The 17,289-nt window shown below is 33.7% G+C and overlaps 1 protein-coding gene across 1 annotated transcript in view; it reads left to right on the plus strand.

Annotated features, from left to right (window-relative positions):
* The window catches only part of Gbs-76A (Glycogen binding subunit 76A), a 47,408-nt gene extending 37,109 nt beyond the window's left edge, over positions 1–10,299 (plus strand). The window contains exon 2 of the mRNA XM_018539903.1: positions 7,765–10,299. Coding sequence (XP_018395405.1) covers positions 7,765–10,239 — 2,475 coding nt within the window. The 3' untranslated portion in view covers positions 10,240–10,299. The remainder of the gene's footprint in view (positions 1–7,764) is intronic.
* Positions 10,300–17,289: the final 6,990 nt, after the last annotated feature.

The following is a 17,289-nucleotide window of genomic DNA, read 5'->3' on the forward strand; positions in this document are numbered from 1 at the left end:
TAAAAAAAAAATTCAACTATACAGATTTAAAGTAAAAGTATCGATGACCACATTGGAATACTTTCCAGCACCATACGACACCGTTATCGAAGTAAAATCCTTGATTTTTTAAAAAATATACTCGTGAAAATAGTATTTGTTTGGAAAAAATGATGAAAAATCAGTATTAGTAGTGTTTTTTTCCTAATTCTGACATCGGATTCGAAAAGAGCGAAACCGAAACCTATAGGAAACGTAGTTTAGATCAACGTCCAACTTCATTTTCATAAAAAATTTTAAGGCTGGATTCAACGCAAAATTTTGGTCAAGTTGGGCATTAATGGGTTAATTTTAAAACTATGATTGTTAATAACTTTTTAACGAAGGACGAGCGACGGCTAAAACCTGTTGGAGGTTACTCAGGGTCGTATCCTTGAGAACATATGTCAAGGTCAAGGTCATTGTGGAGAGTCCCCTGATCTAAAGATTTACCGGTTTCACTACTGTTAAAAATAACTTCAACGCTTAATATCTCAAAAATTATAAGAGTCCGCCGCCTAGTTGTTAAGGCAAAGTTACTCAGAATCATGACCTTGACAACATATGTCAAGGTCAAGGTCATCGGTGAAGTGTCCCCTAATCTAAATAATTACCAACATATTTACTAAATACATGCAAATTGTGTTACTTTAACTTATTTTTTAAACCGTTTCAATAACTTTACAGTTCACATATTCATTATATTCATTTATCATAAGAGATATATGTTAAATTTACATCTAAACCTTGGCGAAAATAGAAAGCTTTCTGAAACGTTGAAGAAGCGTAAATGACTCTTTGTTGACTTTTCGTGGAGAGTTAGTGACGCTCACTTAACGCTTACTGACGCTTCGATTTTTGGAACGTTTGAATACGCTTGCCACACGCTTCATTAATTCTCCTTTGAACGTGTATGGAACGTTGCATTACGCTCCTTCTACGCTGTAGCGATTAAAATTTTTCTACTCTTGACTTACATTTAATGAAAAATGGGTAGAACATTACATTACGCTCCTTCTATACACTAACGATTAACATTTTTCTATTCTTGGTTTACACTTTTCGAACACTTCATGAAAAGTGGATAAAACGTTGTGTTACGCTACATCTACGCTTCAAGGACTGGCATTTTCTACTCTTGGTTTACATTTCTCGAACACTTCATGAAAAGTGGGTGGAACGTTGCGTTACGCTACCCCTACGCTCCAAGACCAGGCATTTTCTACTCTTGGTTTATACTTCCCGAACATTTCATGGAAAGTGTACGAAACGTAGCGTTACGCTATCTCTACGCTCCAAAGATTGGCATTTTCCACTCTTGGTTTACACTTCCCGAACACTTCGTGAAAAGTATGGAAAACGTTGCGTTATGTTATCTCTTTACTTCAAGGATTGGCATATTTTACACTTTCCGAACACTTTATGAATTGCGCGAAACATGGCGTTACGATTTTTCTACGCTCCGAAGATGAACCTTTTTCTATTCTTGGTTTACATTTCCCACACTTTTCATGGAAAGTGCGCGGAAAGAAATATTACGTTCTATAAGAAACGCAACGATATTTCGCGCATCTTTCACAAAGAGATTGAGAAATGTAAATCAAATGTAGATAATGTCAAGTTGGAACGTAATGCTACATTCTGCCTATTTCTTATAAAGTATTTGGAAAATGTGAACCAAGAGTAACTGTTAATCGTTGGAGCGTAGAAGGAACGTAATGCAACGTTCTACCCACTTTTCATGAAGTGTTCGGGAAGTATAAACCAAGAGTAGAAAATGCCTATTCTTGGAGCGTAACGCCACGTTTTGTGCAATTTTCATGAAGTGTTCGGGAAGTGTAAACTAAGAGTAAAAAATGCCAATCCTTGAAGTATAGAGATAATGTAACGCAACATTTCCCGCACTTTCCATGAAGTGTTCGGAAAGTGTAAATTAAGAGTAGAAAAAGGTTAATCTTTGGAGCGTACAAGGATCGTAACGTACGTTTCGCACACTTTTCATAAAGTGTTTGGGAAGTGTAAATCAAGAGTAGAAAATGTGAATCTTTTGAATGTAGAAGAAACGTAATGTTACGTTCCACCCACTTTTCATAGTGTTCGGGTAGTGTGAACCATAAGTAAAAAATCTTTGGAGCGTAGAAGTAGCGTAATTAAAATCGTCGAGAATCCTACTTAAGTTTCTACACAGGGTCTACTAACATTCAGTGTTCGTGGATCGTGGAAATAGCATTTCCCGTACGTTGCATAGCTCAGCATCGCGTGGATGTTGGTACATGATTGGATGAGTGACCACTTAAAAAAATAAGGAAATAATCCCGGAGTGGAAGGTAAACTTCATTCACGCTTCATCTACGCTCGATCTTCGTTCCGTTTACGCTTACTAACGCTACATTTACGCCAGAATAAAAGTACATGGTGAGTAATGAAAGGTCAGAATTCTATAGCCTTAATGCTTTGTTACTTTCGATGTACTGTCGCAGAGAAGTGAAGTAACACTACGCGTTAATGAGGCGTCAGTATATTCCATACCCTTCCGTTAACGCTTCTTTTACTTTTTATTTATGCTCCGATCTATGTTACGTTTACGCTTGTATGACGTTACATTAACGCCATGTACAAGAGTACATAGAGAGTGACGAAGCGTTAATAAAGCGTCAGAATTCTATATCCTTAACGCTTTGTTACTTTCGGTGTACTCTTCCAGAGGAGTGGAGTAATTCTCTGTTAACATTTTGTTTACATTTAGTAAACATTTCCTTAACATTCTGATAGATTTCCAATCTATGCTATTCAAAAAGTTTGATAACGCTTTCATAACGTTGTCCTTACGTTTTATATACGCTCCGATCAACGCTTCGATTACGTTTGATTAACGCTATATTTTCGCCAGGAAATGTGTACCTTACTTAACACAAAAACTTTAACCATCAGATTTTTTCATAAAAATACACAAATTTTTTAACTGTATAGTTATATTATAATAAGCTTTTACAAAATGTATCTATAGTGTAAAGCAAATATTTCGTTGGGAAAGAATTTATTCGAAATCTATGAAGATTTTTTTTAAGTATAAAGTTTCTGTAGGATTATAATTGTGTATAGTTACATATATTGCATCTCTGAGGCCAACATCCTTCAAGCCCATTCCGAGTCTCGTCTTATATAATGATTATTATCGCGACTGCCTAGACTTTCAATAGACGCTATCAGACGCGACGCGCGCCTTAACACGTGTGTATCCGAAACGTAGCGAGGCGTGTGACTGGAAAAACGGAGAAACCTGTCTATCACTTCGGGACCGCTTCTAATTTAACCTCTTTACGTACCTGCTTTTTCCTTGCTAAGCTACTAGACTGGTCAAATTAACATATTTTTGTCTCAAAAAGGGAAAAATTGTAAACAGGGCGGACGAAGTTGGAAATGGTAAAGTGGCATATGAAAAACGGAAAAACCAAAAATGCGACAACTTTAGAGTTGGGGTTTCGATGTGGGAGGGGGGGATGAAAAGGGGTGATTTGGGTATTTTTGCGATTTCCGGCGAAAGTTTAAGTCGGAGAGAAAAGTGTTCAATAGACAAGTTGTAGATCATCAGAAGATCTGAAACTTTTGTAATAATGATTTTTTCACATAACCTCAAAATATCCGAGAAAAATGCGAAAAACCGGTTTTTCGGTTTTTTATTTTTCATTTCCACAGAAAAACATTTATTTTGACGAAACTTTCTGGAAACATACCTTTTTGCCTCCTGAATATCCACAAATATTTTGGTCCCAAAAAATTCAGCGGTTTCCGAGATATTAACGTTTTTCGGAAAAATCAAAAATTTTTCAAATGAATTTCCTCCTTCAGGTTTTTATCGTAGAGACTCCTCCTATGAGGTCGGAATTTTTTCGTCCTGAATTCTACTTTTTTGTGAGATAAAAAAAGATAGTAGTCTCCATTTAAAAACATGCTCAAAAATCGAACACATCAAAAAATGACTTTTGCAACAGTCAATTTTTTTTTAAATGGTTATAATTTATCGAAATTTTTAAATAATCTTCGAAAACTCATCAACGTCATTTCCAACGCATTTTTCAGTGATCACTGATTTTCAATTCTACGTCGATAAATTCTTCGACACAAGCATACAAAGTGTAATATAGATTGGAGTTGCAGGTATGATTAATACAATTATTAATTGGATTAGGGTAAACCCGGTATATACACCGCACCTATCGAAAACGTAATTTATCAATTATTATTTACTATGTTTAAAGTAAATTAATTATATAAATAGAAACTTTGTATCATCTACTACTATAAAAAAAATATTAGAAATCTAAAATAATTTATTTTCCATATTAAAAAGTAACTTTTTCAAACCCCTGCATTTTTACCATTTATCCCATAGGGGGGGGCGGGGGGGATAATATGGCCACTCATATATAATTCATAAGAAAATCACAAATAATCTATATAAATAAGATGTAAAATGACGACGTAACTTGCATTGTTTATTAATATATGACAATTTTTATTGTTCAGAATGAAAAATGGAATACAAATAGGACTTAATACAATTTTGAAAAATAGCTTCAAATCTTTGAAAATAATCTTTAAATGTTTAAGATTTATCAACATTTATGCATTAATGCAAACTATAATTGTTAGAATTAACAAAAACTTCTTAAATAGAGCGTCTGTGCTGCGGCACAGCATCCCGCTCGCTAAAAATGCCGTATATCCCAAATAGATGGGATATATATGACAACTAATTAAACAAACAATACAGGAGCAAAGCACTTGTATTTTGCTATACAACATGCTTTACTATTCCTCTACACATATGTATTGCAAAATAACCACTAAGTCTTTTACACGCTCTATAATAATCATTTTATGTAGATTATAAATTATGATGGCACTACTTATTACAGTAAAAAATCGATTTAACTCGCAATAATTTCATTAATATTAACAGTAAAGAACTGAAATCATAACATAATACTAATATACCATAAAGGCATGTAACAAAGTAATTGACGGAAAATTATCCCCACTCCTTCTATTTTTTCTGACTTCTGCGGCGTATTTGCTGACGCGGCGTATATACCGGGTTTACCCTATATATATATAACTTAAGGACGTTCACAGGCTAATCGATTTCTATACAAAATGCTTCAAATTTTAACTACATGATATTAATATCATTATTAATATCATTATTATTATTATTTATTATTTCGTATTTTTTTCCGTATAATTCAATGATGTAATCAATTTTCGAAGATTATTTAAAAATTTCGATAAATTATAACCATTTAAAAAAAAATTGACTGTTGCAAAAGTCATTTTTTGATGCGTTCGATTTTTGAGCATGTTTTTAAATGGAGACTACTATCTTTTTTTATCTCACAAAAAAGTAGAATTCAGGACGAAAAAATTCCGACCTCATAGAAGGAGTCTCTACGATAAAAACCTGAAGGAGGAAATTCATTTGAAAAATTTTTGATTTTTCCGAAAAACGTTAATATCTCGGAAACCGCCGAATTTTTTAGGACCAAAAAATTTGTGGATATTCAGGAGGCAAAAAGGTATGTTTCCAGAAAGTTTCGTCAAAATAAATGTTTTTCTGTGGAAATGAAAAATAAAAAACCAAAAAACCGGTTTTCCGCATTTTTCTCAGATATTTTGAGGTTATGTGAAAAAATCATTATTACAAAAGTTTCAGATCTTCTGATGATCTACAACTTGTCTATGGAACACTTTTCTCTCCGACTTAAACTTTCGCCGGAAATCGCAAAAATACCCAAATCACCCCTTTTCACCCCCCCCCCCCACATCGAAACCCCAACTCTAAAGTTGTCGCATTTTTGGTTTTTCCGTTTTTCATATGCCACTGTACCATTTCCAACTTCGTCCGCCCTGTTTACAATTTTTCCCTGGTCGATGTTTAATTTGACTGGTCTATACGGTCGCAAGACCGATTTGATCAATTTACAGATGTTCGCATTTAACATACCATAAAATAATTTTATGGTATCGTCATATATCAATTGACGAATATACCAAACTTTTTATTTCTTGAGGAGAAATTATTATTATTAATGATTATGGATTATTAAGAGATTGAAAGATATTTTTCTCTATCAGCGTAGTTTGATTGAAGAATCTCATCCGACGTGAGATAGGCGTTTTCGAAAGTATCGCAGTTATATAAATGAAAGCGAGTTCTTTTTTCACGCTGCCTTTGAAATCATCGCGTTCGATGCCGTAGCTTAGAGCTATGAAAATAAATACCGACAAATCGTTTGTTTACCGAATACTTGTCGAATATTTGTTCACACTTACAGCAACATGTATGGCAAGTTTGCACAGGATTCGTGTGTACGCGAGCAAAGTGTCACTTTAGTGCGCGCGTCCAAAAGGTGAGGAATTGATTCGCGGCCAATTGAGCGTGTATTTATATCGTTCCAATTTTCTCACAGCAGTACGCTGCGATTTTCTAACTAAGCGCACTCTCGAACCTATTGCAAATAGTATCGCGCGACGACCTCGATTATTCGAATATTATTCTTTCATTACATGATTCATCGTTTTGTGATTTTTCTATGTGAATTTAGAATTATCGTTGCACGATATAACAGTGAATTCTTTTTTTAAACGAAAGGTCGTCTGTACTTGTCTCGTAGGTGCGTTTCAATAAATGGGTTATGAATGAATCTATCTGGCAACGATAAAGCATAATTTATAATATTCATGTCGTTACTCAAATAACGATTGCCCTGCATTTTGCTTGCTAGTTACTGACAACGGCCAATTATAGCTTTCACAATGCTAAAAATAAGTGTCAAGTGTACGATAACAAAGAATGTATATATAAGAGGAAAATGTTCTCTCTTTTTATCTCATACTTAAATAAATAAATAGTTATATGTCAATATGCAAATGTCTCAAAATTTGATCGTGAATTGTTGCGCGTGCAGTCTTAACTTGTGCTAATCGGCTATTTTTGTTAAGAACGTAAAATTGTATAAATTTGAATAAATTGTAATTTAAAAAAAATTCTTTAGATATGTGTATTTATAAAGAATAAAAAAAGCTACAATTGAAGGTGGATTTTGCGCGTAGAATGCTGCACGTTGTAATGACCGATCATTTGTATTTCCTGCAGCGCTGCTTCGCAATACCATGGATACGCGCAATATTATGGCCATGAGCCAATGTTATGACTCTCGTTACTATTAATGACAAGCTACATCATTAATGCGTATTTGTGTCAACTTTTTGTTTTTTCCTTTGCTTTTGTATTTTTACTTGTGTACCGTTAACCGCTATTAACGAGATAATCTCAATTATATATCGATTCGACAAAATAAAGATGATTGATTATCATAAATCCTTTAAGCAACAACCATCTGCAAAACATTATAATAGGAAAAATATATTTAGTGCAATTACATTTGACTAATAATCTGGATTATTATTTTCTTAAGAAAAAGAAAACAAAAATTAATTATCGTTTTTAATATCTGATTGATACAATTGCGTTACAAGAGATGCGAAAATTTTTTTCATTACATTTCGTGGCAATACTTAACGACATATATTATAGATAAATAAGGAAAAAATAGAATTTGAACTTTTTTAAAATTCTACTTCATTGTATATGTACATTCTATGTATATTTAATCTTTAGCGTATTTCATAGTTTCATTTTTCACAATCGCAAACTAGATTCAATTCCATCGCTTTATTTTCCAGAACGGTAATTCAACCAGCGTGCCGGCAGGTCGAGACAACGACTCGACCTCGCCTTTGCCCTTGGAGGGCAGGCACGCCGAAGAAATAGCCAACTCCACTGGCCTCAAAATGAGCAGCATGGACTCAGCAGGCAACGCCCGCGGTCCTTCCTGTAGTTTAGTCAGCTCTATTCTTCCTAGTAGCTGTCGAGGTAGTGCGGAAGCATTCGCCCGGTGTCTTAATCGACGATTGAAATCATTGGGTAACGAGAATGGTTCACCTGAACGAATCATGGATGCCGCCAAACCGTCCGAGACCTCTTGGCTACATCCTTCATCGAGCAATCGGCACGTAATTATCAATAATCAGCATCCAATCCTTCAACATCAACCACGTCATAATCCAGAATCGGATCTATTCTACGACATTGAAGTGGAAGAGGCGGAAGTAGACGGACCGGGATCGCCTCCCGAAGAAGCAACCGCCGCTGAATTGGCACATATGCTGGTGAACCCGGAGATTCTGAAGGCGAGTCATCACGACGCCTGTCATTGCTCGCCTAGCGGAACCAAGATGACATCTGGTATCACAAGTGTCCATCAAGATCCTGAGACCTATGTGTTTGCATCCCCAATAACCGGTACACCACCCGATAGTGATTCCTCAGAGATGTTTTTTGATCCAGAATCCTCGGACGCTGACAAATCGAAAGCAGAAATCTATTTTGATCCTATTAGCACTTCGGACAGTGAGGTCATGAATCTCTCTAACACTTCCGTCCCCGCGAGGACCAAGCTCGCGTTGAACGGACGCAAGCGAATGAATATGAATCCAGAACGCTGCGACGATACAACATCCGAGTCGAGTTGTTCCTTGAGAAGAAATCCTACGTCTTGCGAGAAGCGGCAAGAGGGATTGGTCTGTAGCTCGGAAGATTCATTGAATGGTAGAAGCTCTCAAGAAACGACATCGCCTAGTCATGAATCTCTATGGAGCACGTTCGACGACAGTACTGTATCGCTGCAGGATGAGAGTCCACTCAGAATTATTCAGGATTCTGTTATTCCTCGTCTCTGTTTGCCTAAATCGCATTCTGACTCTGAGTTACCGAATAATGGTATCAGCACAATAGTATTTAACAAACTTGATAGACGGGACGAGAAAGAGGAGGAGGGGGAGGAGGAGAACGTGGAATCGAATAAACATAAGATCGATGAGGTTGACGCTATCATTGGTATATATACAAAGAATGTGACGTGCGATGTTAGGAATGGTAGTCCTTTCACGACACAAAATGTCGAAAATGATAGAGATCTAACGAAAGATGATTCTTTTAATAGTACTGAAGACTTAATTAATATGATTGAGGATAAGAACAAGGAAGAATTGGATTCTGAAACAATCTCGTTAAAGAGCTTGTCTCAATTAAAAGTGGAAGAGGTTACCAGTGATACTGATACCGATCATTCATCTTATAGTAGTACCATTGATATTTCGGATGCGTTTACATTGGAATGTTCGAACGATGCAACAGTAACTGAGGAGATCTCGAGGAACGAGAAGTTAAAAATCGAAAAGAACATTGCGTTAAACGACAGCGGCGAAGAGAAGCTGTGCCTGTTACTGAAGAAACTTGGTAGCAGTTCTACCGCGAAAGAGGAAGAGGAGGAGGATTTATCGCCGGAACAAGAAACCCAAAGCGAGATGGTGGAGGAAGAGGAAGATAGACCACAACGAGTTCGAAGGTGTTCCTCACTGAAGACAGGAAAAACGCCACCGGGCACGCCGCACAGAAAGAAGATTGTCAGATTCGCGGACAAGCTTGGTCTCGATTTGGCCGATGTGAGAACGTTCTTGGATGAGATACCAAAGATACCCAACTCTGCATATAGCGACCTGATCTACGATGACATCTTTCGACCACAGGACAACGATTCAGACAACACAGCATCCATCAATGACGATTGGTGTGAACATTATCAGAATGATGGCAGGCGTAGATCTATGTCAGCGATACCCAGAAAGATCGACCGAATGCTAGTGCCGCTTTTCCAACAGCCAGGCGGTATGTCGAACTTTCTTGATATGGTGCGCGAACGTCGGGTTTGTTTGGAAAACGTGGTAGTACAGGATCCGGTAACCCTGGCGATCCAAGGTACAGTGCGCGTAATCAATCTCGATTTCCATAAGTCTGTACATGTGCGGTACACCCTCAATTCGTGGCGGAACTTTAGCGACCTGCAAGCAATCTATGTGCCTAACTCGTGTGATGGCTTCAGCGACAAATTCTCTTTTATTCTGTATTGTCACACGTTACCGGTTGGTCAGAGACTTGAGTTTGCAATCCGATTCCAATGTAAAGGTGTACAACATTGGGATAACAATGCTGGTGCCAATTACTGCTTCCAGTGTCTACCAGCCTCATCAACAACCGGATATATACCGATTACCATCGACGAATGTCGGCGCGGAAGCTGGTCGACAATGTTTTATTGATGAATCTAGAATTCTAGATTGCGCGTTTGTCCATCCGATTCGACGTAACAACGGCTTGGCTCCGGGAAAATAAGTAGACTAAAGAGGCTGTTGAAAAGGCTGATCGTGTAAACTTGCAGTACTCAACTTGGTTTTTACACATTCTTAAATAAGTGCTTTGTAACGAAGTGTATAAAATGAAACGTTCAGAATCTATTATTGTTATCTACTACTTTAGGGAGCTCTCGAAGAGTTTTTGGAATATTGTAAAAATATCAAACATTATTGAAATGATACTCTTTAGAAAGGAAAGGTAGTAGGGTAATAGCAATTTTAATTTTTTTTTAACAGACGACTATAGAACTAGTCAAACGAGTGAAAAACATTTGACTGTGGATTATGGGAACAACGATGAGAGCGCAATAATATTACGATGAATTGTTTTTCTAATAAATAGATGTAAAATTGTCCAATTATCAAACAATTTTAATGTTTTTCATTGAATTTGTTAATTGATTTAGTATCTTGGAAACAGAAAAATAACATATAAAACATACATATACTGTATATAAATATTAATAAAATGTGAAAAGTATCATATATACATACATATGTTCAGATATGGGACATTTAAGCCTGCTTTTTGGCCTACAAAATATTATTAGTTGATTATTTTCAGAAAATATTACATGATTTAATAACTTATAATAACATCACATTACTATCAAATGGACAAACACTTTTTTACTTTTTGAAGTCTGCTTTTATAAAAGTATTTTCCGAAAGATTGCGAAAATGATTTTCACCCGCCACATAGTTTGTCTTAAACTGTATTTGTTAAGCAATGGAGATTATTGAAAGCTAGAGTCCTTTTAACGAAGTAGAAAACGAATACTCATCTGAGAATTCGAAATAGTCAAATGGTCTGAATATAATTGACAGGAAACGCTAAGGATAAACAGACGGTATAAACGTTCCTATATATGGAGTATCTTCTGCAGAGTTTATGTCAAAGTTAAAGATGACAGATCATTTATTCGATCACAAGGTGGAACTATCGTGTGTGGCAGCGGTTTTATTTAGCGTTATCCAATACAACGACGATAGACGATAATAAAACGAATGCTGATATAATAATATTAGTTCTTATTAGCGATATCATACGAGTTTAGACAGCATCGTAGAGGATAGATGTTCCATGAGATATTATTATACATATCGGAATATTTGTATTTTTTTCTTTAGAATATTGTATTCCGCATTGACTGAAACGTTCGAATAAAACAATTTAAATTCAATTGTTTTTAAAAGTATATGATTAGATATATGGTAAGATGATGTTATTTAAAGATATAGGATTTTCAATTTGATATATAACAAATATTTTAATTCTTTTCAATTATTAATTCTTTTTTAATTATTTTAATTCTTTTCAATCATCTGTTCTCTTTTTCAAATATGGAATCGATTTATCTAAAAAAGAAATTAGTTTCGATATTTATATACTCGTAACATTATAAAGTAAACAAATAAATTGAAAAATTCAAGGACTCTTTTATATAACAATAATCAGTAACATTAAAAAGGGCGAAGTAAGAGTCAAATTACAATTTAAAAAATCTAAATTTGTCTGATAATTTATTCTAATATATTGCGAAGAATATCACGTAATTTTGGCGTTTCGTCCCGGCTTAAGGCCGCAGCACAGGCTCTTGTAATGTAAAGTGCATAAGAGAATCACCCAATCAGAGTCCTTCTTTTCCTCTCACTTCACGGAAGAGAAGCATTTTGATTGGTTGATTCTCTTATGCGTCATTCATTACGCGTCATGCAAGTGTGTGCTGCGGCCTTTACACTACTGGACTCATCAATAAGGCATTTTGTAGTGGAAGCCTACCTTATACGCCTTGGTAAGTTATTAAATCGAGATTCTATATAAAGAGATATACGCGTGTCTCAGCACTTACGAGCATTTGCGAATATCGATAGACCTCTGATGGCGAGTCGACGTAGTAATATTCTTCGCAATATTTATCCAAAGTAAGAAATAACGTCCTATTAATATATGTACAGGGTCCGCCACCAAAATCCGGACAAATCAAACAATTTAAAAAAAAAAAATGTTTAATAAAAAATTAAATATTACAAAAAATCCTTTTACGTGGCACTTGGGGGATCCCTATAGAGTATAATTATTCGATATATCTCCCATTAGCTTGAACGACGGCCTCTATTCTCGGTCCGAAGTGTTCGCACGCACGCTGTATTGTAGCGCTGTCCATTTCGACGAATATTGCCTCAATAGCGATCCTTAATGACGTCACATTAGGATGCCGAGATTTGTTAGTGATCCTTTCAACTACGCTCTATACGTAGTAGTCCAAAAGATTTAAATCTGTGCTGTTGGGAGATCTTGGACCGCGAGCAACTCGTCTTGTCCTGGCAGCCTCAGAGAGCATCTATCGTATATTTAATGTGTACAATTTGTATAGTAGGTCTTCCTCGGCAATTCTATGCATTGTTCACTCGCTTACACCAACAATTGATGCTAATTTTTGCAACGATTGCCCTGGGTCATCCGAAATCAGCGCTTGAGCCTTTTCAATGACTGTGGGTGTTCCCGCGGTGCGTTCTTTCGAGTGATTCTTCTTCGCTGGCATACTGGAACCTTCATTGAATTGTTCTAAAGCCGTAAATTTGGCCACAATGTCATAAACGATTGATTTCGAGAATCCAAAAAATCGAATTATTTCTATTACTGAGCGCTCAGCGCGATGGCCTTTGATGATCGCGGCTCTTCGATTATACTTCGCACTTAGTTTCAACATCGCGATCATTTTGAGAATATGACTGTTTACTAGAAGCATCAGGCTTTCTCGAAAAGCCAACAACATCCTCTGGCGGAGGCACAATATAGCGGAAAATTTCAATTGAAACTTGTCCGGATTTTGATGGCGGACCCTGTAGCCCCCCCAAATTTTTCAAACCGCAGGCTGTAATAATGCGGACTATACATTGTATGTCTTTTCAACAATTCACAGTTTTCTAGATTTAGCATTTATAGTTGCGTTTCAAGACCGAAAACTTTCGGCGCGCAATATTTGGGGAGGGGGGACTTTTCAGATTATTAGAGTTGCGTTGCAAGACCGACGTTTGTTCGGAGCGCAATTTGGGGGGACTACATATATTAATAGGACGTTATTTCTTACTTTGAATAAATATTGCGAAGAATATTACTCGCCATCAGAGGTCTATCGATATTCGAAAATTCTCGTAAGTGCTGAGACACGCGTATATCTCTTTATATAGAATCTCGATTTAATAACTTACCAAGGCGTATAAAGTAGGCTTCCACTACAATGCCTTACTGATGAGTCCAGTAGTGTAAGCCGGGACGAAACGCCAAAATTATGTGATATATTCTTCGCAATATATTAGAATAAATTATCAGAGAAATTTAGATTTTTAATTGTAATTTGACTCTTACTTCGCCCTTTTTAATGTTATTGATTATTATTGTAAAGTAAAATTTTATATAAGAGATAAAAGAATAATATATGTACAAAAACAAATAAGTTAGATATGAACTAAATGTCATTTATATTCATGTTTGCAAATATGGCATTTTTAGATAGATATTTTTATCATGGTGGCGAGATACAGTGTTTGAAAAAGGAGCGCTTTTCACTTAAAAACGTTATTTTGTACATATATTATATATATTCATGAATATCAGGTCAGGTAGCGTCAGTATTGATGGCAAGTATATCTTTTATTAATTAATTTTACCTTTTCAGCGTAAATTTATATTATGTAAATTTACAAGATAAATTTTGCAGATACTTTTTTTTTAATATAAACGCGGCTATTTTTTAAAGTTAAAGTATAAATCTTTTAATACATCTTGTCTAAAATTGTATCTCATATTTAGATGAATTTGGACTTCAGTTCTTTATACATTTAATCCTGCATTATATTTGTGATCGCGACCGATAATATAAATATTTTAGCATTTTTACAAAATTTTGTGGTTATATGTTTTTTATAGATATTTTTTTCGTATTTTAACAAATAAATTATTTCATTCATGCCCATTTCTACTAATGTAATGTAGATTAACTTTAATCTCGGTTCAATTTGCTGTTCGTCTTTTTCTAAAGTTCTAAAAATTAGAAAAAGAACAGTAAGTTAAACCGAGATTATATATAAAGTTAATCTTCACACATGGGCATTAATCGTACTTAAAAAGTATGATTAAATAATGATAACATAAGTATTAGCATAATATAACATGATTATATTATGATAATATATAATTATTATTAGTTTATCATTTTGTTATTACTACGCTGAAAACGATAAAATTGAAATTGAAATTGTAATTATAATATGTTATGCGTAATATAGTCATATAATTTTTTAATGTATCAGAGAGTATCTGTTGCTGTGAGCCTTTTATACATTTTATCTTATCTTTTCTCTGGCTGATGTTTTTTCCTGTATATTTAACCTCAGAAGTAATGACCTGTTGCATATATTATATTTTTCTTATAACATCAATTTATATGATACAAATTAGATGTCGAGTGATAGAGATGCGACCACTATTATGGAGGCATACGATATGTAAACATATGAAACTAATTAATAACCTTGTTATTAGATATGTTGTCTCTAGAATTTTTCGGCATCTGGTATATTTACAAATTTGAGCTCTTTAGTAAAATATCCTTGTATATATAAAATACATGTTAGAGTATTGAGTAAAATGAGATAATTTGGAGATAGAAAATTTGATAATTGACAATTTTTCAATCCTTTAGCTATTGAATTCTGCATATTAATAAAATTTTATAAAATTTTATAAAATTGAAAGATTAGAATACCATATTTTAAACATTTATTATTTATTGTATGTTTTGATTATTTATAAAATGTATTTAATAAGAATATATTTTATATTAAAAATACCAAATGTATTTCTTTAAAAGTTTTATATATTGTCAAGAGTACTACATGTATAAATTAAACAAAAATTATTTTTATACAATATAATCTAAAAATTAATAAAATAAAATTAAACAAATGTTTTTATTTCATAGAGATATTGTGTTAATAAAAAATACTGTTACACGTTACCACAGTAGAATTTTACATTTTTTAATATTTTTATCTTAAGAGCCACTTATTTACATTATTTTTATATAAGTTTAGAAAAGTTAATACAAAATATTTTTAAATTATCTTATCTTACTCTGTACATTGTGTGTGTGTGTGTGTGTGTGTGTTTTAATAATAATAATAATGCAAAGACGCTATATCGTATGTTAATAAAATATTGTTATTTATGAAATATATGTTACTTATAAAAATAAATTATTAGAGGATTGTAAGAACTGATCATAAGACCGTACACAATATATACTATCAGTAAACTAATTGCGAGAAGAATTATAGTATAATTAATAATATTTTCCTAAAGAGAGAGAGAGATTAGTATCAATGATATACTCACCGCAGGGAATGGAAGTAATTCGTTACTTGTAACGAAGTTACAGTTACAAGTTACTTTTTTGGTAACTTTACTAATAACTGTGTTACTTTTTTTTTTGGTAACTGTAACAGTACCGTAGTTACATTTTTTGGATAACGGTAACGAAATTTACAGTTATTTTTATCGTTACTCTTTGCATACAATTGGACACGTTATTCCGTTATATAACAATTACATGTTATTAATTACGACAGCTATAAATGTGGTTGTAGGACATTGAAAATTTTTATTTAATACAGGCGTACAAGCTATATTTAGTTCAACTAAACTAAACATCGTACACATTTTGTTCTAATTGAGTATAAAGCTTTACTCTGTACATTTCTGTGTACATTTATGTTGAGCAATTGGAAAACATCCCTTTTTGCAAAACTTCTGTTATACATTTTAATTATTTTCTTTCTATCAAAATACCATATTTGATTTACAGCTAAAAGTATGGATTAAGTAAAAATATAGCTGTATTATAATAAAGAGATTATGTGTATTTCTTAATTTTCCTTTCAACTTCTAACTTATAATGTGATTCAGATAGTCCTATATAATCCTATATAATCTTTTAGTTTTCTACATACTATAAAAAAACTCCTATAATATTTTAGCTGTCAACCTTTAGCGATGCTGAAGTGATCTTTGACAGTTGAGAAGTATATATAGTACCATTATTTCAGGAATTATTTTGTACTTCTGTCTTCTATGTGATACATATAATCGGACATATATATAGCTCAGTTTGCATATTTTACAGGTTTTAGAATTAGGTTTCAAAAATTGTGTTTAAAAAAAACTAAAAAATAAAACTATACATAGTGTCAGTGTTATACATGTTATATATATATATATATATATATATATATATATGTATATTGCTTTTATTAACGTTAAAACAAAAAATACTGCAAAAGTACATTTTCAGATTGATTTTTAAAAAGTAACGGAAAAGTAACGAAAAGTTACCTTTTGAGTAACGGTAACTGTAACGAGTTATTTTTAAAAAGCGATAACTAGTAAAGTGGTAACTCGTTACTTTTTTTACTCGATAACGAGTAACCGTAACTTGTTACTTTTAAAAAATAACTTTCCATTCCCTGGACTCACCGTTATAAACATGTAATAATACTATGTAATTGGGATTAGCAATGTAATTAAGTAATTGTATAATTAGAGACTGTTAAAGTTATATTCTTCGATCAACGAATTAATTTGTTATATAGTCTGTCTCTGCGCGAAATATGTCGAAAAAAATGGACAACGATATTATAAAGTCAATCTCATCAATACGTTATCTGGATTTTTTGTATTTTTATTTTGTATCATTGCATTCTAAAGAGAGCTATAAGATAGATAATTACTGATGCGTAAATGTGAAACTAATTGTCATCTTTCTCTTTATGTTCTTCAAGAGATACTTATATTTCGAAATTGAGAATACGCTACTTTTTTCTTGCGATTTGAAAAAAGGTATATATGTATATATTTTATATACGTGTGTGCGAATACTTGTTTTCTCTGGATTG

This window comes from Cyphomyrmex costatus, unplaced genomic scaffold (assembly GCF_001594065.2).
Source record: "Cyphomyrmex costatus isolate MS0001 unplaced genomic scaffold, Ccosl1.0 scaffold229, whole genome shotgun sequence".
Taxonomy (NCBI): Eukaryota; Metazoa; Arthropoda; class Insecta; order Hymenoptera; family Formicidae; genus Cyphomyrmex; species Cyphomyrmex costatus.